The sequence below is a fragment of the Mycetomoellerius zeteki genome, unplaced genomic scaffold (genome assembly GCF_001594055.1).
Source record: "Mycetomoellerius zeteki isolate Tzet28-1 unplaced genomic scaffold, Tzet1.0 scaffold367, whole genome shotgun sequence".
NCBI lineage: Eukaryota > Metazoa > Arthropoda > Insecta > Hymenoptera > Formicidae > Mycetomoellerius > Mycetomoellerius zeteki.
Genome location: NW_017257357.1, coordinates 88,036 through 111,953, shown reverse-complemented (window position 1 = coordinate 111,953; position 23,918 = coordinate 88,036). Strand labels below are relative to the sequence as shown.

Here is a 23,918-nt window from a genome sequence, read left to right as displayed (position 1 = left end):
TGTATATGGGAATTTTCTTATATTATATAAGATTATATATAAGATTATATGTAAGTGTTCTTATATTCCAACATAAAACTACATAAAAGCACAAGGATATTTTAATCGAGCAGATATGTAATATTTTTAATAGATATAACATAAAATATGTCATGCGAGAGCGATAAAAATGATAAGAATAATGTAATATAATATAATTAAATAATAAATATGTAGCAACAATGGTGTATATTATACGAGTAAACATATCTGACGATTATGCGAATAAATATATCCAATAATTATGACATATTTTTGTCTTTTTATAATAACAAGTTTAGCAAGTATTTACGTCAATATGTTTCGCATAATATACTTTTAGGATGTTGTGTATTGAGAGATATTAGATTATTTTTAAATAAAATGGGATATTTTAAACGAAGCTAAGAAGCTTTATTTTAATGATATTTATAATTTATATAATTATATATCTTATCTTAAATCTGAAGGTAAGTTAATTATTTTTACAAACTTAAATAAGAGCCTTTCAACTCGTGTACCGTGTGCACAAAAATTCGTTTTGTGCGCGAGTTGGGAGGCTCTAATTTAGATTATCAGAAAAATTATACAATTAAAAATAACGTAAATTATAACAAGAAAAGTACAATATTACGTATGCATTCTATAATGAATTGCAAAAGATTGATCCAATGCGCATTACTGCCTATAGGTATGCAATCATGTATAATATGTATATGAAGCGTACAACATTTTTTCGTAAACTATATGCATTGCGTTATTTAAAAGATGTTTTTTTTTAGAATTATCGAAATAGATTATTTAAGTTATACATACAAATACATATTTAACATGAGCCCTCCATAATAATCACAAAAACATTCAGTTGATGACAAACGAGGAGTCAGTGAACGGCCGAAAGAAAGTTCATCCTTGTGTATTTTCGACGATAATGCAATGTCTCGGCTAATCTTTGTCACCACATCTCCCACGTACCCTCTCTTGTTTGCAATGGCGTAGTTACCAGAATTCACAAAAGTTTAAGAGAGAATAACGAGATATTGTTTAAAATTATAAAATCGTTTATTCGTTTAATTTTTAATTTTTTTAAAAAAAGGGCAGTAGGAATCAGCATGGAAAACAATACGCAATGCTAATGAAAAATATATTTTAATTACAACGACATGAATGTTAAGTCGCGGAAACTAACAACTGTACGTTTCGGTTCCATTATTGAGCCATCCTTAGCTAACACAAAATACTACAATAAAAATCGCAATGGTCCATATCTATACAAATAAAGATGCGGATTTTTACTATAATATTTTGTTATAATAATCACGTCGTTGTAATTAAAAAATACATATCATGTTTTTATTAGCATTACAAATAAAAGTGAAATAAATTCTACATTATCTAAATTACATAAATTAATATTACATAATTTATTTCATTAAATTTAATATTTAATGAAACTTTAAATCTCCATATATGTATATTACTTATTTTTACAAACCCGGAGGATTTTATTGATTAAATAATTTGTAATTGTGTCAACTTAAAAACAATATTTCTTATTATATCTATGATGAATCTCGATTACGCTATTGCATCTGAGACAATAATGCTCGTTGGATCGTTGCCTTATTAAAACGATGTCTCACCTGATTCTCTTATCAGTGGTACCCTAGTGTATGCTCTGTAACCATGACTATAACCCTCCCGCTTCAAGCTTCGTTCCCCTCCTAACAAAATGATAACTGTGATAGGTATACGCCTGTGTGTAGTGTGTGTACACGGTAAGGTAAACCGATCCCTCGTCGAGGAGCTCTATTTAAAAAAAAAAATATAACCTGGGATAAAAGTAATAAATTACGAATAAGCCGAAGATTTTTCATAACATGATAAATATTTAAACTTTCTGTCCTGGGAGATTGTCCTATAATGTTTTAGTTCAAATACTAGTATTTTCTTTTTACTTAATTCTTTCTCATCATATAATTGTTTTCATGAGAGAAAAATTCATGAGAGAGATTTCACAATAAATCTTTCTTAAGTGACTTTTATTGACATCTCTATATTGAGACAATCGCGTAAATGCTTTTACGAACTATATGAACGTAAAAAGATAATTGGGTCGAGTTATAATCTACGCGGAATGTAAAAAACAAATATAAAAAGAAGAACAATAAATGAGACATATCATTGATACGAAAAACGTGCGAAATAGCATATATGAGGTATAAAAAAATAATAATCGACTGTAACTTCGCATTCTATAATAACGTTCAGACATTTTGTTATAAAAAATACACAGTTAAGTTATAATTTTTATAATAAAACTTATTTTGTTTACATGATACGGATTTGGGCTTCTTTAAAATATATTGCTTTTAAAAAAATTAGAGTTCTACTTAATTCGTAAATACATAATTAATAAATTATATAAATACAATTTTTAAAATTTTCGGTGTTTTGATCAACTATTTATCTCGGTTGTTTCTAAAAAAAGAATTCTTTATTGTTGTGGGTGTGCCATCTTTATTTTATTCGCAACTCACCATCACAGCAGACGACCTCTGTGAAGCTGGCACCTTATCTTTAAAATTTTAAAAAAATAAGCAGAGTTCTGGTCGCCTCCCAAAGAGTTCTAGAGTTCTATAACAAATTTAAGAAGAGTTCCATTGATTAAAGGAAAACAACATTTAAAGTAATGGGGGAGTCAATTTCACAATTCTGCAACTTTGAAGGGCTATAACTTCTAAACAGTTCATTTTAACACGTTGATCTACAGAGAATAATCGATAGAACTCTTTGAGGGGCTATCAGAACTCCCGAGAAAATAATGGATTTCCAAAATTAAAAAAAAAAATTTTAATAAAATTTTTTTTTACATTTGACATTCTGACACAAGTTCTGGTAGCCCCCCCGAAAAGTTATAACGATTACCCTTAACGACCGATGCTGTAAAATCAATATCTGAAAAAGTTCTGGGACTTTGAAGTTTCAGATTTTGAATTTGTCCACTTCAAGGCGTTAGAACTTTTCTGTTTGCGGTCTTAGCTATATGATTATGAAGGATAATCGTTAGAATTCTCTTCGGGGGGCCATCAGAACTCACAATGGAATGACGTATTTCCAAAAAAAATTTTTTTTTCAAAAAACAATGTTAAAAAAATTTGATTTTGGAAATTTGGTATTTTCATGAGAATTCTGGTAGCTCCTCGAAGAGTTCTAACGATTCAGATATTGATTTTACAGCATCGATCGTTAAGGGTAATCGTTAGAACTCTTCGGGGGGCTATAACTTCTACCAGAACTCATACTTTTCTGTTTGCGGTCTTAGCTATATGATTATGAAGGATAATCGTTAGAACTCTTTGCACGTAGATCAGCTAAAATGAACTGTTTAGAAGTTATAGCCCTTCAAAGTTGCAGAATTGTGAAGTTGGCCCCCCCGTTACTTTAAATGTTGTTTTCACTCCTTTAATCAATGGAACTCTTCTTAAATTTGTTATAGAATTGTAGAACTCTTTGGGGGGCGATCAGAACTCTGCTTATTTTTTCAAAATTTTAAAGATGAGGTGCCAGCTTCACGGAGGTCTGTAGAAGAGCGAAACGCTGACGAGCACCGGTACCAATATGGCGTCCGCAGAAGGGATTCCGACGCAGTACAACACGGCGGCAGCAGTTGCTTTCTAATCGTCATCAGTTAATATTTGACGGCTCTCGGATAAAATCGAAGCTTTGATCTTGCGCTACCAGGCGGCAGTTCCAACGACGACGATCACGACGACGAAGAGTAGCAAGCCTCCTCGCTCTCCTCGTGGAAGCGCACCTGTGTCAAGCGCGCGCCGTGTGCGTGTCTCGCTCACAAACTCACTCGTAGACGCAGTAACGACGAGGAGCGAGCTCCAAGAACGTCGGAGCACGTCGTGGAGCGCCGAGTACAGAGTACAGAGTTGCGAGTAGTTCCAAGAGGAGTTTTCCACATAGCCGCTCTCTTCTTCGACGTTTCTGCCTCATCTTTCTCCTCCATTTCATTTGTAAGTTAAAACCCTTTATCGTTCTGTTCGCGATCTTACGATCGTATTGATTTCGTCCGTTGTCAGAAACCGGCAACGCGATGCCGGGTCATACAGCGTGTTAGTAAATGAATCATGGTCTCAATGATACTAAATCAATTTATTTATATAGTTAATAGATTTAGGAATAATTCAAATGACGAGAAATTAATAATTAAAATTAATTATTAGATAAAAATGAAATAGTTAATTTTTTTTTATTAACAGTCTTCTCTCACGTATATCTGTAATAGATGAAAAGGTCTCATTGTTTAATATTTTAAGCGATTATTAACTTTATGATAGTAACCTAAAAGAATTTCTAATTGATATTAATATAAATTTAATATTATGGAGTTATACATAGATATACATATAACTATAATTTAACATAATTTAACAGTACAAAAATAATTGCAATAGACGTTATTAAAATATAAAAAAGATATTAAAGTCCAATAAAGTCCAAAGTTCATACTTTATAATTCCATTTTTGATAGATACAAGCGAAATATATATATATGTGTGTGTGTGTATAGAAAGACTTATGGGATTCAGGCTATTGATTCAGGAGCAGCGGATCGTCTAGCGCGATTTTACCTGATCACTATTAAAAGAGAGAGAAAGAAACGCATGCGAGAAGGAGCCAAATGAAAGCGAACATCCGTAATGCCAGTAATGCCGTATACGAAAGGAACACTTGTGTTTTATGTTCGGTCCGTTCCGACACTTGTGTTTTGTACGCGGCCCGCTTCCTCCTCCTCATCGATGCGATCTCGACGTTGAAATCTAGACGCAGTCCTTACCGATTCGATTCATCCGTATTTCTCTTTTTCCCTCTGGCTCTCTCTGTCTCTTTCTCGCAGATTTTCTCTCATTTCTCTTCTTCAAAGTCTTGATTCACCTTGGTGTTATGTCGATTCATCTGTTTTACCACTCAACGACATCGCATGTGCGTTCGGTGCGAACAATATTACCATCACGAATCGTTGAAATTGCATATGAGCTCATTAAGCATGATATATACATACACAACATATACAAGTGCGATCGAGAATATTTGCAGATCTTTGAGCACTCTCACTTACAGTATATTAATTATTTTAATGTTTAATTAATTCACCTGTATCTGGTTTGCGAGCGAGACACATCCCAAATGACGATGTCTAAATTGCTCGATTGTAAAAATATCGTCGATATATAAATATTAATCGATAACATTGGATTATTTCGATGTGCATACTTACGACGGAAGATTTCGATGGACCGACCTTCTTACAAGATAAAAATGCATATTCAAGACACTTTCTTTATAAAATTCCACATATTATTCACATTTAATTTATCATATTTTCATTTTGCACTTATGCTCCTATCAATATTTATATTATATTTCTGACGCACCTACTGTTTCAAATATTGTCCAATTTTTTTCCACTCACGATATCACATGCTCGGTATATATTCATTGATGCTACTTCTAATTTTATTTCCCTTAAATTTTGGATTGCAAATACTTGGGAGAATTTTTCAATTTTACATCAATCATGACATGTCTCGAAAGCCACTAAAGAGTCATCTTCACACTCCCATAGGAATGTCTTTTTATTTTACGAATGCCTTTTTTCGAATTACGTTCGCGATATGTTCTATTTTCGAATACGATCGACTTTAATCTTATATTCACCTGTAGATCACAAATTGCACGACATCGGCATCGGTGCTTCTCGCGGTGTCTGGAACGAAACTATTTGTCGCCAGGAAGAGAGAGATATACCCTGAGCGCAGATAATATTTTATTAATCATTAAGCACATAGCCGCCGTACATATAAGATAATGGGAATAATATCAGGCAATGACGATAATACTGTTTGTCGTGTACGTTAATTATTGGTCCTCGCATCGCGATCGACTTTCACGCCGTCGGCGGCGACGTCTTCCTTCGATTATTGTGTCAATTTATTCGGAAGTAACAAAGTTTATCTTCGAAAAATATCACATCATTCACGTATCACAGAAATATATAAGAAAATAGTGACAATCGGGATTCTTTGCTTCTTTGTCCATTTGAACAGTTAAAAATTTTTTGACAATCAAAAGACGGTAACCAGAAAAGAATATTTTAAACTTTAAAAGTTTAAAAGTATCTTACGATTTTATCTTTTGGCAAGTGTGAAGTACTCGCACGTAGAATATTCATTTAGTAGAATTCTCTCTGTAAAAAATTGCATAATTTTCTAGCGTTTTCCTAATTTGCACTATTGAATAAGGAATCACTAAGTACGAAATTAAAACTTTATTTAAAAACTTTAAAAAATTCACTTGAAATTCATTTGAGAAATATTACACTAGATTTAATATGTGTAAATTTGAATTATTTATAATAAGAATGAACACATAATATGCAAAGCGTATATTATAATGGATTTTACTAATATGATCTCTTGTAAAAATTCGTTTTCATCAAAGATTGTTTGAAAAAAGTGGTACGAATGTTATCCCAATAAATCATTTTTTCAAGGTCTTGTGATGTTCCATTCGTACAGGTCGAGTGTTCGATATACAAATATTGGAATAAAAAGTTTCGGGTCTCTTCGTTATACACTGCAGAAATGCAAACATCACTGTAATCGTACCATGTGTCTCATTTTTTCTGTTTGAGGGACAATAGATGATTTTTAGATAATAAAAGTTCCGACATTTTTTCAATATTTTTTCAAACGTTTTTTATTGAAATGTTTGAGTCATTGTAAGTATTATAAATATCTTTGTTCTCTAGAATCTATTTTCCGAATATGTTACGACAAACGGGCGCACTATATTTGCAACGAAAACAATGAACATGAAACTTGTATTTGCACAACGCGGTTGTAGCGCGATGTTAATCCCGTCGACGTTAAAATTGAGACAGTTCTGTCTCGTTGTAAATTTCAGTAATTGCGCTGTAAAACCTTCTTCATCTTTACACGCGTTGCGGACGTGAGACATCACCGTCGAGTCATTTAAACACATACCATAAAGGACTTCTATGTTCGCCATTTTAGTGCACGAGCGTGCACTATACTTGATTACAAAACGATGTCAAATTGCAATAAAGTTTTATTGACTTCTTTGTATTCAATAAGATCTGAGAAGAACTTAGCGCTATCATTATCTGTTGTATTGCATCTTGAGAAGTCTCTTTGATCTGTTATTGTAAAACTACAATGCTAAACTATAATTTCAAGCTAAAATCGCATAATCCTTTAAACGCATATTTGAAAAGAATCTATTTTTTCAATTTTAATAAAATTTTAATTTAAATTTAATTATAGAGATACGCAACAATGGAAATTGGAAAGCAATAAGAATGTCGATATTTTCATTAATACAAAAAACTTCTGTATAGATCAAAAAAGCTATACTGAAAAGAACATTCGATTTACGACACCATATATATCAGTATACTTTGAACTGCATGATGTCAACAGGCGTAAATAAGACATCATTTTCGCGTAGATTCCCAGTGATACGGATTTTCACGTACACACGTACGCCAATCACGCATCTACACACACCTGTATTTTTTTTTCGTGTATGATGATAAGGGACTTCTACATGGCTGATAAAGAAAATGGCCTCGACGTGTTCGCGCCCCGTTTAGTGACGTAAATCCTCTTTGCTCGTTCGATTTTTATTTCCATCATGTTTGCCTTAGAAAAATACAAAAATTCGTGACGTATTAATTTTCAAGCATAATGCAGCAATTCTCAACGCGCACATATTTCATTTATGTCATCACTTGCAGAGTTGCTGACAATTTTTCGTATCTTTTTTATTAGACTGAACACTCATTCACGTTTGTGTGCTTCATGAATTACTCACTTTAATTGTAAATCTGTAAATTTTCCCCTTATACATCAAATAACTTTCTTAGATGAAAATCTACGAAAAATTTATTTTAAGAATTGCTCACACTGTCGTTACGTAACACTTCAGAAATTTCTTTTAGGTAGCCATAAGATAAACACGAACTCAAACGATCTCTTCCGTTGCATTTTTTTAAGTTATACTTATTTGTGGTAATCGATCTCACACAATGCACTTCGGGTTAAAGTAAATTTCCTGGCTCATTTTTGTGAATCCCCGACGAGATTCATTCGGGGAAATCCATAGATCGGCGCGACTGAAGAGAGTAGGAGCGGCCCTACGCGCTCCTGGCGAATCCGACGACTGAAATTATCATTTTAGCTGATATACTAGCTAATGTAAGGATGCAGTTTTATCTCTTATATTATCATGGGAAACGAGATAAATCGCGATAGTGCCGTTTATTTTGACAGCGTGGCGGTACCACAAGCGCCTCCCCATCGCCGATGTACAACGTGACGCTTTGTGTATCGGTCCTAGTATCTTCATTCAAGTAATCTTGTATCTTCAACCTCTTACCTTCTATTTCCTCTATCTGTTTTGTTCGTCCTATTCATAACTATATTATATATGGATATATATATATATGGACAAAAATTTATCGTAATTATTATATACAGCCACGAACTTTTTTTATATAAAATAATAAGGTTATGTCTTGACAAAAATCAATTACAGAGAAGGCACGAAATGCGTGATATGCAAAAAAGTTTTACATAACGATATAGTGATTATTTTAAATCTATATTTATTTAATGCTGTCAAATGACAATACTATTAAATTAATTGTTCAATTTTATTTAATTAACATCAATTAATTTAAAATCTTAGTTCATTAAGAATTAATTTGAGATATTTAATGCAAGATGTACAAAATTAAACACTGTACGAAACATTATATAACATACAAGAATTCATAAAATGTTAGAAATTATGTACAAAAAATGAATTATATACAATACCGAATCGTTATCTTATACTTGAGGAATGTCTTAGCTAGGTATTTGAACTCAACGCTTACTCAATAGCTTAAGTGTTTTTGTAACATAGTTTTTATTTCTTTTAAAGAAACAGTTTCACTTATGAACTTTTGTCAGAATTTGATTGTGCGTCATTGCGTCGCTGAAAAATCTTTCGTGCATTATACATCACATGTCGCAGTTACCTCTTGTTTGTCGAGTACTGTTTGCTTACTCCGCGACATAACATGATTGTAAAATTGAATAATCACCAAACTTCGCCCATTATAGCTCTGTATGCAGGTAGTTTAACGTAACTGTACTATGTAAACTAATCTACACCGATGCGTTTTCAAACTTCTATTAAATTGTTACTTTATCGAAACATTGGGTCTTAGGAAAAAGAGGAATTGGTTTTTATGATTCTGTTGGAAGCTTATTATACCTATTTTTGTAATTGCTTTTATTAATGATAACTAGATTAATAAATATATCGTACAAACAGAAAAGAGACTACACAAGAACTGAAAAATACGAAAAAAGGGGGGAGAGAAAATAAATATCATTAATCTTCTTTAATAGAGAAAGAAACGTGTATAAATTTATGCATCATTTATTTATTAGAACTTTATTATAAAATTCCTTCTAACTCTTAGAGCATAATACTACTACTTTATTTAATAATTTTTAATAAAATCATAAAATCAAATTTCATTATTTTAAATATATATTCAAATAATAATTATAAATGTAGATAAACAATTATTGCATTAATATGAAATTCTTGACTTCACTTATTCATATATTTTTGTGTTATATAATTATATGATAAATAACGTAAGTTTTAAAATTTCTTTCCTGGCAAAATCGTGTTATTTTCTTATTCTTTGAAAAATATCTTGTGATCTAATCAGTGCACGATTTAACGAAAAAGTTATTTTAAAATTAACAGAGCTTTGATTTGTCCCACCATACTTTTAGTGTTGCAATTGCGTATAATCTCTTTTTCTTTTGTCGTAGCTCGTAATAGCTCTTATCAGAGAAATATTGTTTCAAGAGGAATACCGTGTGTGTGTGTGTGTGTGTGTGTGTGTGAATGTGCTCTTGATTTCTATCGAGCGGGCACACTTAGTGGTATCGTTACGATCGCAGGTAGAAATATCCAACAGCGTCACGTACGCCATTCCAGACAATTCCATGCGTTCAAAGGTTCGACCCGAAAATATATATTTGTTTCTTTCTTGAATTGCGATTTAAAGCAATCCTCCCGTAGTTCATATCGATCGTGCAAATTTATGACGACAGATGTGTCCCTTTATCTTAACTGCCTCTTGTCAAACTCGCATTATTAATTGATTTGAGGAATATATTAGGAAACATTTAATTATATATGATAGATCAATTTAGTTTAACTTCGGCAATTAATAATGGAAATTATTTGAAAAAATATCGTTCATGAAATTTCTACATCAATTTGAAGTCACTTTATTCTATTTCCTGTTCTGTAAGAAAATTCCTCTTTAATCTTTTTTAATTTATATTTGGATATAGGCAGAATAAAGTTAGAGAGAGAGAGAGAGAGAGAGAGAGAGAGAGAGAGAGAGAGAGTGAGTTTGGTTTGACTATAAGGAGTTAATTTTGTGTCATACTTATTTGTAATTATCAAAAATTGTTACGGTTTTCGTTGTCGATGACGTTTCGTTTGCAGAAATGAATCAGGTGCACGATGACGCAAGTAATAGTCATTATCTTAAGATGACTCTTCCGTATGCTGTTCGTATGATATAATTGCAATTTTTTTTCTGTCCTATTTCAAGGTTGAATAATGATTAATCGCGCGGCGTATCACTGTGCTAAAAATTATCTATTTTTTAAATCGTTATTCAGTTCGCTTTTATTCAGATATTTTCGCATTTATTTTATACAAATCATGTCAATATTATCATTGTAGTCATACAGTACAATTTTATACCGTAAACAATTAATATAATTTCGATTTATTACGTATTTTTTTATACAGCATTATAATAAAAAAAGACTTGAAAATTTTTTTTCTATATTCGTATAATATGTCTTATTATACAGGATATGTATGATGAATAATACCTCAGTATTTGAAATGATGAGAAATAAAAACGAACACAGATACATATTTCTGAGTACTTTTATTTGTAAAGAAAAACTAAAAAAATCTTTTACGAAAAATTATCAAACTTTCACATAAGTCCCTTTAGTGACACAAAGAATATCGAACGAATATTCCACTTTACGTTAAGTGCACTGAAGTATATCATTCGTTGTGATGGTGGTTGCACAATTCAGTTGTGCAAAATATTCACATTCGATATCTTGGTGGAATCCTTCTACACTCCCAGAAGAAAAAATGCAAAAGAGTGAGATAGCTAGGGGATGGGATCTCTTCGCCTGATCCAACGATCTGGAAAAGCCACTAAAGCTCGTGTGGAAGTTTGTGTAATTTTTTGTAGGAAACTTTTTTATAATAAAAATATCCATAAATATGTATGTGTTACCATAAATATGCTTGTTTTTATTTCTCATTATTTTAAAATATTGGTTTATCATGTACATCCTGTAAAAATCGTCACTTTAAAATTAGTTATAAAAAAACTTAATGTCCCCAACATTAGAAATTTATGACAAATGACAAGTTTCCATTTTTGGTCAATTTCATAAATTGTTTAAAAAATCCATACATAAAGAATAATTTATTAAATTTCGGACAATTTGTATTTGTTATCTAATTGATGTATATGTAAATATATATATATATATATCACTGGAATATACTTATTAAAAATTAGAGACAAACGTTATGAACGTAATCTGTATAATTAAATGGTAAATTTTATAATTCCGGAATAAATATTTTCCATTCCTATCTTCTGTTATATTAAACCGAGATAATATTACAAATCTGTCATAGCAATCCCTTTTCCTAACTAGTCAGTGTATACGGATGAATCATCATCCCCCTACGGTTAAGCTGTTGCCGCTACAAAATGGCGATGCAAGGCATTAGCAACGATGGCCGACGATGACGACAAGATCTCGTGGACATGTTTCCTCGCCGTCCCTCGCTATCTCTTGTCGTCGCTTCATCGCATTTATCAGTAAGCAAACAAACGAACTCCCTCTGCGACCTTTTTCTCCCCGGACCATACTGTGTATAATTCGTCCAATCCGGCTGGACAGAATTATAAACGTACGGCCTCGTTGGATTTTAACAGTATCTATATAACTAACGAACGGTTGCGTAAAAAATGTTTACCGAACTATAGAAACAGAAAATACTAAAAATATCAAAAATATTATTCTGGGAAAAGAATGTTTTAAGTTTGTGGTATTTTATGCAAACTATTATTAATAGGAAGATTTTTAATTTCGTTATTGAAAGAATAAACTCGTTCATTTTTAGATACACATTTTCTACATTTAGAGATAGATAAGTGTAATGTCGGCAGAAAAGAAAAGACAAAACTGAACTGGAATTGCAGGTGTAAATAAAATGTGGAAAATCTTATACCAGATTTTTGCATCGTATTGCTCAAAAAACGAGAAGCATGATCGATTCTTGCGGCAATAACAGCATGTGAGAATAGCCGCAGAGAATCTCGCAATCGACTGACCAATGAGACGCGAGGATCCGCCCAATCGGTCGCTCCCGCTGGTGTTGGTGTCCATCTAAATTGTTGCTGCATGTTCTCCATACAGCTTTTCTCTGTTTCTTTCTCATTCCTTCTCTTTCCTTCTCTCTCTCTCTCTTTCATATATACATACGTACATATACATACTTTGTCACTCTCTGCTCGCTACTCGTTGACGAACGCAACGACAAGTAGAATGCATTGCCTCGTCTGAAGCCAAGCAGTAGAAACTTACCGACGTAGCTACGATTCCACCTCTTTCCTTCCGTCTCTTTGTGGGACACCAAGGCGAATCATCTCTCTTACCATCGTCAGTTGCAAAGCGCTTCCCACCGACGAAGCGTCTATTCTTTCTCTCTCTCTTTCTCTCTCTTCCGACATTCTCATCATCGATCCGCGAATATTTCCGAGTGTACGTACCGTCTGTTTGATGCTATCGAGTCAAGTGTATCTCTGAGTCTGGTCTCAGGGACCAGAGTGTATTTGGTGCGTGGGATTGCAGATTACGAGAACAGAAAAAATCCAACGTAAAGCTCAAATGCGACACACAGCGAATGAGGTACCAAGGAGTGATTACTTTGCGCAAATAAAATTCGAAAAAGACGTAGAGAAATATCGAGTATTCTGAATGATTCATTGTGTTATAATCAAAGATATTTTTAAAGTTTTTTAAATAAAACTACGATATATACTTGCATCATAAAATTAGACGTTGACGTTAACAAATATATTAACAACGCTAGGAGTTATTCAAATCGTTATTTAAAAATTTATTCGTTATAACATAAATTTGCGGTCACTCCGTTTATTGAAATTGAAATCTAAAATAATTTTTTGTCGATTACGAAAACTATGCATCTCTTAATAGATCAGTAGGTATTTTCACATCTTTAATCTTTAAAATAATGAGAATACGGTTCCACATGCTGTGTGTTTTCTTCAATATTCAACGTTTTATTAAAGATTGAAGAGAAACACTTATTAAATTTCAATTATGATAGAAATAAAATTGTCATCGCATGATAAATAATTTTTTCCGATTATTTTACTTAAATTTATTATAACAAATTTTTTTTTATTCAATTCACTGCTATCACATTTGCAACTTATCATCATCATCGCATTATGATTCGATTTAACGTTCACGACATCGAAGTCATCAGATTACGAGATCATCGCCGACGAGATATAGCGGAAGTCGTGGAGGTCTTTGCCAAAGAAAGAGAGCCATCGCGTGCTCTCGCCGGAAGTCGAAACTTGACATTGCTGAACGGAAGTGTGACGCAGGACAAACAGTGCCTCTCGCATTTTTTCCCGAGACGAACGAGGTGTGTCCCTGGTCCTTTCCCTCTCCTCTACCCTCTTCACTACTTGTCATCCTATGTATTCTTACCTGCGAGCTGAAACTATTCCGTGTCGCGTGCCTTGAGGATTCCCCTGAAAGAATGACTAATAGGACCCGAAGGACCGTTAGCTTTCATCCCGTTGATCGATTATCTTTTGACGAACAGATTATTACTTGATTTAGTAGAAACTTATTTAAGATATAATCAATATGAAATTATTTCGTCGTGTTAATTTTCTCTCTCTCTCTCTCTCTCTCTCTCTCATATAGATTTTTAATTAATTTTATATGTTATTATCAAATCCTTATTAAACATCAAAATAAAACACCATGATAACAACATCTCAAACTTGCTTGCTATATAATTATCATATATATCTATTACTTAAAATTTTTCTTTCTCTTAAAAAATAAATTTGTTTTTACAAGATCAAATAATATGGAATATATTAAATGTCAGCGATTCTTTTAATAATTAATTAATATAGCAAATCATCTACAACGGTATTTTTTTCTTTAGAACGAAAGTTATCGATGAAAGTAAAAGTTTCCTGCGGGATTGCCGACCTAGACATCGATCTCATCTGTTATCCGGTTAAAAATCCGATATATGATTTTACTTATACCGTTTTGTTATCACGATGATAACGTTATTCTGGTGTCTTTGCGCGCGAATTTTCGCACGTGGTCGTGTCGTTGTCTGCCATTTATATTACGCTACTAAAAAAAAAATTGGGAGACCGTGAAAGATTCTTGTATTTATCTTTTCGATAAGCTATATGCGTAATTAATAACGTAATATAATGTTAATATAATATTAAAGATAAGATATTTTTTAATTATTCCCAGTACGAAGGATACGAATAGAATTATAATATTTTAAAAATAAGAACAAAGGACTCTTAATTTAGAAAACAATATAAAGAGTGTAAAGGGCATATAAGAGTCAAATATGAAAAATTATTTTAAATCGTGAAGTTAAAAAAGAAATACATATAATATAATATTCTTTAATTAATAAAAATCAAATATAATTAATAACATAACATATTTCGATTTTTCGATTAGGTCCTCTTCAGATATATAGAAAACGCAATGATGTTACCATAATCTATGTCTTTCTACATTGTCTTATTGTGGTAATATCATTGCGTTTTCTATATATCTGAAGAGGACCTAATCGAAGGATCGAAACATGTTATATTATTAATTATATTTGATTTTTATTAATTAAAAGATATTATATATTATACGTATTTCTTTTTTAACTTCATGGTTTAAAATAATTTTTTATATTTGAGTCTTATATGCCCTTTATACTCTTTATATTGTTTTCAGAATTATAATATTTCTCCCACGAAGAGAGAGAGAAAGAGAGAGAGAGAGAGAGAGAAATATTTAATGAAATGAACGTAAAATATAAAGACATCTCGTCGAAAATACCGATGAAATCGCTGATGCGATTGAGATTTGTTTGGATATACATGGAATTAAATATTCAATTATTTATGTTGTTCCTAAAGTGGAACTTCCGTTTTATTCAGGACGTAATGAAAGAAACATTGGTAAAACAAGAGATCAAGATGGAATGGGATAATCATCATGTGGATGATAATTCATCGCAAGTTTCTGGAACTGAAGACCACACAACTAGAAGTCCTCAAAGCGTAATAACGACTAGAAGACATGTGAGAACGATTACGACCGCTGGTCATATAACTGAGGGAATTGCCGAAGTTGATCCGGAATCTCCAGATTCGAATTCGGTTAATGGGAGTCTTCATCAGGGACTCCAACAGAGAAATGAGCAACACGAACAAGCCCAACAACGTAATTTCCAAGAGGAACAAGCTCATCAAACGCAGCAGCATTACGTGCAGATTTCCCATACGAGCGCTGAGGACCAGCAACGACCGACGGATCAGCAACGTGTCGTTTATGCTACTAGCAGCGGACAGGAAGTTCAAGTTGAAGTTTCTGAAGCCTCCGATGCTACCATCACACTTACGGTTAAAGAACCACCCAGGTAAGAATAATAGAAAAAGCGATAGACTCAAAAACTGATCGAGAAAATATCTGTAGACAAATATTACTTTTTTGCTAATAAAATTTAGAAGAGAAAAATAAATATTGGTTAAGAGAAGAAGAGAGAAGGCGTGTTTTCTGTGGAACAGACGTAGATAATATAGAGCACCATGTGAAAGAATGCAAAGAGATGAGCGGAAGATTTGAGGAGTTACACTCAGAGAAAAAAGTCGTATCAGTAACTATAAATTTGTAGTGAAATAGCGCCTCAACTATATACATATTATTAAATTCTAATAAAAATACTAGATTAAGTGAACTAAGAAAATATAGTACATTAACCATATAATCAATTTATAAATGGTTAATATTACTATATTTTCTTAGTTCACTTAATTTACTTATTGTTCTCTTATTAAAGCTTTATAATACATAGTTACAAATTTGTGTATGCATTTCTTATTTATTTTTGTCTTCCAAGTTTGAAACCAACGCTGCGCCTTTTATTGTAAGCTGAGTGGTTTCCTTCTTAGGAAAAACTGAACTCCGCTACGTCCCTCTGGTGACAAAGCCGCGTACTACTCGTACTGAGCGACATTTAAAAAATTTTTGTCTAAACTAGAAAAATGTAATTGTTATATCTATTTGCATGAAGTCCAAGTAACTACTCAATGTAGTTGAGTCACTATTTCATTACCAATTAATAGTGCATACAATTTGTTACCGTGACTATATTTTTATGACATTCAGCACTACTTTAGTTTCTATTACTTTGTAAAACTAGTTACAGGTACTTCAATTGCAAAAGTTGCCAAATTTATAGTTGCTAGAACTATTTAGTTTTCTCTCAGTGTAGGAGTAGGAAATTTTAAAAATTAGAGAGAAGAAAAAGAAAAGAAGAGAGGAGAGGAAGGATAAGAGTTAAGGAATAATATTGATATTAGAAAGAAATGTCAAGGAAAAGAATAATATTAGAAGTTTAGGCTTAAGCAAAATAGAAGGGAAGTAATGTAGATAGAGTGTATGCCGAGGTTAGCAAGTTAAGATATTGTAAGTAAAGACGAGTGAGCTAAAAAGAATAATTAAGACAGTAAAAAAGAAAGTTAGGAGATAAACAAAAGTTGTGAGTAAGGCTGGGATTTTAAAAGATAGTTAAGTAATGTAGGACAAATAAAATTGTAGGAAATAGGAAGGATAAATAAACGAGAGCGAGCGAAAAGTATGAATAGATGAATGAGTTAAGAAAAAATTGTAAACCAATACAAGCAAATTGTAATCCTCTTCTTGGCTTGTAAATATGCTGAAGCGAATAAAATTCTATTCTATTCTATTACTTCTTCGCATGAAGATACGAAACGCCTGCGTCAGAAAGAATAGATCGGATATATGCTTACTCCGACGGACATGAAGTCCGAAGAGAGAACCATGTCATCACCGTACAAGTACCGGACCATCGACGAACTCAGCAGGCGGGACACCAAAGATTCAGTCCTCCCGAAAATCATCAAACCCCTGGGCCAAATGGTGGAAGATATCAAACATCACCAGTTCTGACCACGACGGAAGACTATGACGCCTCGATCGTTACGCAATCAGGATCTACAGTCCATCTCGGATCACCCGCACCATATTCACCGCCAATCGATAGTATACGTGCCAATCAGCAACAGCTCGTAGCAACCAGTTATGCCGACGGTGTTGTCAAGTACGATGCCGAAGCTGCGGCTGCTGCGGAAACCATCAAAGCTTCTAATACATACACCACGCTAGAAACAGTCGCTATTCCACCCACACAACCCGTTCAATACACACAGTATTTATCTGTTGGCGAAACTTTTCAACAGACGCCAACGTATAGTTACACCAAGCCAGGAGATTCTGTGATCTTGGCATATCCACCAGCAGCGCAACTTAGCTCGAGAGTTACCGAGGTGAGAAAACGCGGTCAGTTATTTGAATAATATATTTTATATATTGTTTCAATTATTTTACTTTAAATATTGTTACTTTTATGTATTTTAATCACCCTTTTACTCAAAAATTTATAAAAATTTTTATTGATCAGTTTTCCCTTAATTTTTAAACCGAGAAAATTTATGTTTCGCGTTTAATAGGTAGAGTCATCTGACAGCGCATACATGAAGAGCGATCCCACATTAGCATCATCCTTGACCGCCACTCGAGCGGTTCCCTTACACTACGAACAGCCCGGTTCACCAAATTCCCAAGTGACTCTGTACAGCACAGTACCGACGTCATATCAATACGTGAAACCTTCCTCAAGTGATCCTTATTGGTCAAGTGGCAGTACTCCTCCCCCTTTGGAGTATGTCCAGAGTTATCCAGGCATCGCTACGATCTCCGTCAACGATGCTGCTAACGTGCAACTCTATTCCAACTGTAGCGGTGGATACAACGTTTCCACGAGCGCAAATGGACCATCTCCTGGGTGGACTACCCTTCCGCTTTCCGGTGCTCAGGAGGGATTCGAAGGGGCCGTCATAACAACGGAACCCAAAGAATGTGTTAATTGCGCAGCCAGCATGACACCATTATGGAGAAGGGATGGCACTGGTCATTATCTTTGCAATGCTTGTGGGCTCTACAATAAGATGAACGGCGTCAATAGACCACCTATGCGATGCACCAAACCGAAGCAATCGGTTGCACCGGTAAACACTGTGCGAATCACGTGATTATTGTAATCTAACTGTGTATACTGTAATCTAATTTTTCAAATATTAATTTTTGTATAGATTTCAAGAGTCCGGATAATTAAGCTAAATGAAGAGAATGCAATTTGTATATTATATTATTCAAGTTACAAGAATTGAAGTATATAATTTATTGCAACCTATATTAGAAACTATTATAAACTATATTACAAAAATGTAAAGAAATTAAAAAGTATTTAAAAAGTTATAAATGTGCATAATTAGAATTGGAATTTGAATACTATTTTTTTTTAAAACGACTCTCGAATTATCCGTAACTGAATCTTTGTTTTTCTCTTCCTCTTTTCTAATCATTTTTAATATATAACATTTCGAATCTACTGAACAATATATTGTACATATTGAAAAGGATGAAAGGAAGATTAAATACTGTTTGCTGCTCTCACATTCAAATATTTAATATATTGCCGAAAGCCGTTTGACCACTGCTAAAATGAGGCCACTGATATTTACCCTGATAAATTTCTCACCTATGAAGTGAATGTGGCTTCGATATTAAGTAACATTCTCGCGCCCTCTGCCTCTCTCCACCGTTTCCTTCTACCGTTACTAAAGACAGAGGGAAGAGGAACGTTATCTCGAGCAAATAATCACTACGGGACTCGTCGGCGGTTGTTTGCTCTATTTTTCTTGCTCTGAGCACTCCCATTTCGTTGTCTCGATTCTTCAAATACTCCCTGTTTCTTGACGGCAACGCAACATTTTATGTCGTCATCGAGAGCGACGAGTTCTCTCGCGAGTTCCTTTTAAATTAATAAAATATATTTTAATTTTTTTTAAATTATCAAACATAAGCAAAAGAGAGAGAAAGAGAGAAGACAGAAGATAGTACATACATTGTTCGCGAAATAAATAATACTTAATTCTGTAATTTAATGTTTTACACATAATAAATTTATTTATGTGCACTACATTACTTAGTCATTGATATGTATTTATGTGTTGATGTGAAATACTTTTTCATATTGTAGGCTAATGTACGAAGAACAGGAGTACAATGTGCAAATTGTAGGACAAGCAACACAACCCTTTGGAGACGAAACAATAATGGTGAGCCAGTCTGCAATGCGTGCGGCCTTTATTTTAAGTTACATAACGTAAGTTTTGAAATCATGTAACAAAATTATTTACGTTAAATGCTTTTCATTCGTACCTCATTTGAATAGAAATTTTTCAATCAACTCTTTGTTTTTATTAATAAATATTGTAAAATCAAATAATAATAACGTAGCTAAAAGACAACAATGTAGCCAAAAACTCATTATGAACTTCTTAATTATTTAATTCTTAATCATTTAAAAATATAGTTAAAAGTAAAACTCACACAAAGAGTAAAATTTCCTTTTCTTATCGGTGGTGTTTCCGAGTAATGTTCTAAGAATTACTATAATAATGTTTCTCGCGCGATATAAAAACATCAAGAAAGCAGTAGAGAAATTTTTTTAATTAACATTAATCTTACTGCGAACTGGTCAGCGCGTTGTTATCAGCCTTTTTATGATTGCTAACCGCGATAACGACAACTTGATTGTTTTTACACACGTGAGACGACCCCGTCTCGATGTTGAAGAGGAGCACAGATTATCGCGCGAATCTGTGCAAACGATCGTAACAACAAATTTAATTAAAACAGAGATCAATGCGTGACTGTACTGTTCATACCTTGATAGAAACAATGACTGTTCTCTCTAACCTTTTTTATTTTTATTAATCATGGTACAAAAGTTCAAAATATGAGCGATTTTATGCTTTAGCCAGTCAGAGAATATTAGAAATAAATAATTTTTAGAAACACACACACACACTTCTCATATAGAAATATAATCAGATTGATGCAAACAGGTGAATAGGCCTTTAAGTATGAAAAAGGAAGGAATACAGACGCGGAAGAGGAAACCGAAGAACCACTCGAGCATCACTGGAAATCTACCCGGTCCTAGTGGCATCCATAAGACCGATATCAAGTCCAGTCTACTTGGTGAGTCTTCGGTGAGCAAGTCCATTATATAGTTAATTTTTACTAATACCTTCCATTAGTTTATATTTTAACAATTATACGTGATATCATATTCATTTTTTTCTTCGCCAAAATTTTTCAGTAGACAATAATATCTTGTATATTTTCATTTTTACGAACATTAGTTAGGCTAATTAGATGTACCTGCAGATAGGAGTGAGTAAGATACTTTCAGGAATATATTTGTATGCAAAACTATCATGTAATTAAACAAGAGAATTAAAAAAGAGAAATTAAATTAAATAAGAGAAATTCCTATATTCTCCTACATTAAATAAGAGAAATTCCTATATTCGTTCAAAGCGGATCTTACAATTAGTTCTTAAATATTTTTATGTGAATTTATATACATATTTGATTCTGCAAACTGCACCGAAATCTTTTTCATCCTGAAACATATTCACAAACAGAGCCAGAGTAATAATATCACTTATTAAATTGATAAACAATTTAATAATTTTTTATGTTAATAATTTTTATATATAAAAGTATTAATAATTAGATGTTAATAAGAATTTAAAATCAGCGAATAATTTTAAAACAATTATGATATAATGACATAGAACTATTATAAAATTATATTTAATATCTTATTATTTAAGTAGTTATATAAACAATCGCTAAAAATATACCATTTTATAAACCATTTTATCATTAAAAATATTATTTAAAATATATTATTATCAAGTGCAGTTTAAATTTGGAGCTAAAAATTATTTTTACCACTGCTATCACCGTGTAAATAATAACTAATCGGTTTTTCCGCGTACAAATATTCTTCATGGAACGATCAGCCAATAATTCCCGTCCACGTCCATCGACAATCGTGATGGCCGACTAAACACACGATCGCGTGTACACGTGTACATGTGTAAGTACATGAAGGAGGGTCGGGGAAGCTCCGATGAGAGCACACAACAACTGATAGTGCCTCGGATTGGTCAAAGCTCGGAATGTATTCTGATAGCGACCAACATATACTTGTCATCGATGGGAGATTAACTCGAAGATACGCACGTGAGATATGCGGGAGGGAGGTATAGGACATTAGCTTCGGTGCGTCGATATTTTCTCACACGTGAGATCATAATAAAATTAACAAATTGATCGACATAACTAATGCACATGTAAAATTATAGAAAGCGATCGACCAAAAAATTAGCAATACAATAATTAAACCGTTATGTGTTCTCTTAACTTAACGAATCGGGCATTGCTGTCGCATATAGTCAAAATCCTTCAGCTTTGCAAAGCTGAAAATATATAAAATAAATAAAAGCGAAGAAAAATTCAAAAAATTTTATTCGAATTATATAGAGGAAGGTCACCAATATCGACATACCACTTTGTTTTTAGACAATATTTCTTAAACAAAAGGTAAAAATGCAACTTCAAAAACAGAAATACAAACTAAAAAGTGTCTTCTATCACAGATAGTATAAGCAGTTTTTATAATACTGTTTGCAATTTTGCAATAATTAAGTTTTTCATAAGTTATGCAAAAATGAGCGTCTGACAAAATGGGCTCCAAAACTGACATAGTAGGTAATAATGCCAACATTCCTATTCTATAAATAAAGATATATCCTATTCTGTAAGAAAAACTAATTTATGAAACTATAAACATTTAAAATGACATAATATTATCAATAATACAGTCACTATTATTTTAATTACGCAATTTGCAAAAGAACACTGTAAGAATTTTCTTCTCGAATTCATAGAATTTGTTTTTAGCTGATATGGTATAGAAATAAGCCACAAATATATAAATTATGAGTTTGTACTTCTTTAATTAGCTAAACAGATCACGTTTTTGTTAGTATTAATAAAGTGCGAAAGTTAGTTTCTAAGAAATAAGGAGATGTCGCTTTAGAAGACCTATGTCAGTATTGGTGATCTTCCTCTACGCTTATCTTCCTCAAAAATCACGTTACAACCTTGGAGCACTTTTTAAGTAAACGGCAAAATAAGGATTAAAGTCGATTAATAATCGTATGGATTATTTGATGAATATTTGAGATCTCGAATATTCACATTTGTGATAAAAAGCTATCAGCTGATCCGTGATCGTTAAATCTTTATAATTTAAGTATCAATATGTATCTATAATTAACGAAAATATATTATGAAAATACGTAAACAAATGTATTATTAGAAATATACAAATTTAGACATATAGAGTAATATCATGAATAATGCATACATCTTCTTGAAATACAATTCATATATATACATATCGTTTGTTAAAAGAAGTTAAAAGTAATTCAAGAACATGATGAGTATATGTGAAATGTGACGAGCGAAGTAATTGTGATCGATATTGTCTTTTTATTGATATTGCAGTGGACTCGTTGCAGTTGAATATGTACGCAAGCGGGGGTGGGGGTGATAGAGGAGTCGAAGAGCATTGTCTTCCTGTAGGTACACCAACTGGAACACAATTAGGGCATGCACACTCGCCTCTCGCATTACCTACCGCCGCCGTGTTGAATCGTCAAACTACTCTTACGTAAGTCACAAATCACTTCATTTGTAATACAGAAGATTTGCATATATTTCGACATTGTTATATGGCACGCTATCGATAATTCTATTAATAAACCAATTATTTAAAAAAATTAAAATAAAAAGTGTCGAGGAAACTTCGAACAGAAAAGAAAAATAAATAGTTAATTTATTTGTTATGATATCTCAGTACATACATTTATAACTTTAGTTTTGTTTAAAAAAAACTGACTCAAAAAATTTAGTGAAAAACTCATGAATGAAAAATAATTGCAATAGTTTTGAGATACTTTTTACACAATACAAATTTTTATAAAAATTAAAATATAAAAATAATATAAAATGATATAAATTTTAAGTATTATTGCTAGATTATAATATTACATATTTTTTAGTGTCAAAATTTAATTTTTTTAATATTCAAATAAACAAATAATAGGATCATTTTAAATTAGAAAAGTTGGAAATCCTATTGTGTAATAATTATTTATTACATTTTAATTATAATTTTAAAATAGCCGTTTTTTTCAAATTGCTGGAAAAAAACCGGAAAAATTTCGGTTTTTTCTGAAAAATTGGTTTTTTGAAAAAATTGCTGTTTTTGGTATGTAAAATAATATAAAAGATATAATAAGTAACTTCTAAATTCCTTTATAAAATTAATGCGATCTATGAAATTATGTAGCATTATTT

At 32.4% G+C, this 23,918-nt stretch overlaps 1 protein-coding gene and 1 long non-coding RNA gene across 7 annotated transcripts in view; one reads left to right on the top strand and one right to left on the bottom strand.

Moving 5' to 3' along the window:
* The first annotated feature begins 11,911 nt into the window (after positions 1 to 11,911).
* The window catches only part of LOC108725914 (uncharacterized), a 12,742-nt gene continuing 735 nt past the window's right edge, over positions 11,912 to 23,918 (top strand). Inside the window, exons 1-7 of one of the 6 annotated variants that reach the window (XM_018453218.1) lie at positions 11,912 to 12,061; positions 15,485 to 15,966; positions 17,314 to 17,896; positions 18,080 to 18,637; positions 19,672 to 19,797; positions 20,543 to 20,678; positions 23,064 to 23,229. In XM_018453218.1, the coding sequence (XP_018308720.1) occupies positions 12,008 to 12,061; positions 15,485 to 15,966; positions 17,314 to 17,896; positions 18,080 to 18,637; positions 19,672 to 19,797; positions 20,543 to 20,678; positions 23,064 to 23,229 (2,105 nt within the window). In that variant the 5' untranslated portion in view covers positions 11,912 to 12,007. Of the gene's footprint in view, positions 12,062 to 12,931; positions 13,155 to 15,463; positions 15,967 to 17,313; positions 17,897 to 18,079; positions 18,647 to 19,671; positions 19,798 to 20,542; positions 20,690 to 23,063; positions 23,230 to 23,918 lie in introns of those variants that run through there. The other 5 variants (XM_018453216.1, XM_018453221.1, XM_018453220.1 and 2 more) reach the window with 5 other exon arrangements.
* The window catches only part of LOC108725915 (uncharacterized), a 14,042-nt gene continuing 12,682 nt past the window's right edge, over positions 22,559 to 23,918 (bottom strand). Inside the window, exon 3 of the long non-coding RNA XR_001936773.1 lies at positions 22,559 to 22,628. This is a non-coding gene — a long non-coding RNA (uncharacterized lncRNA). The remainder of the gene's footprint in view (positions 22,629 to 23,918) is intronic.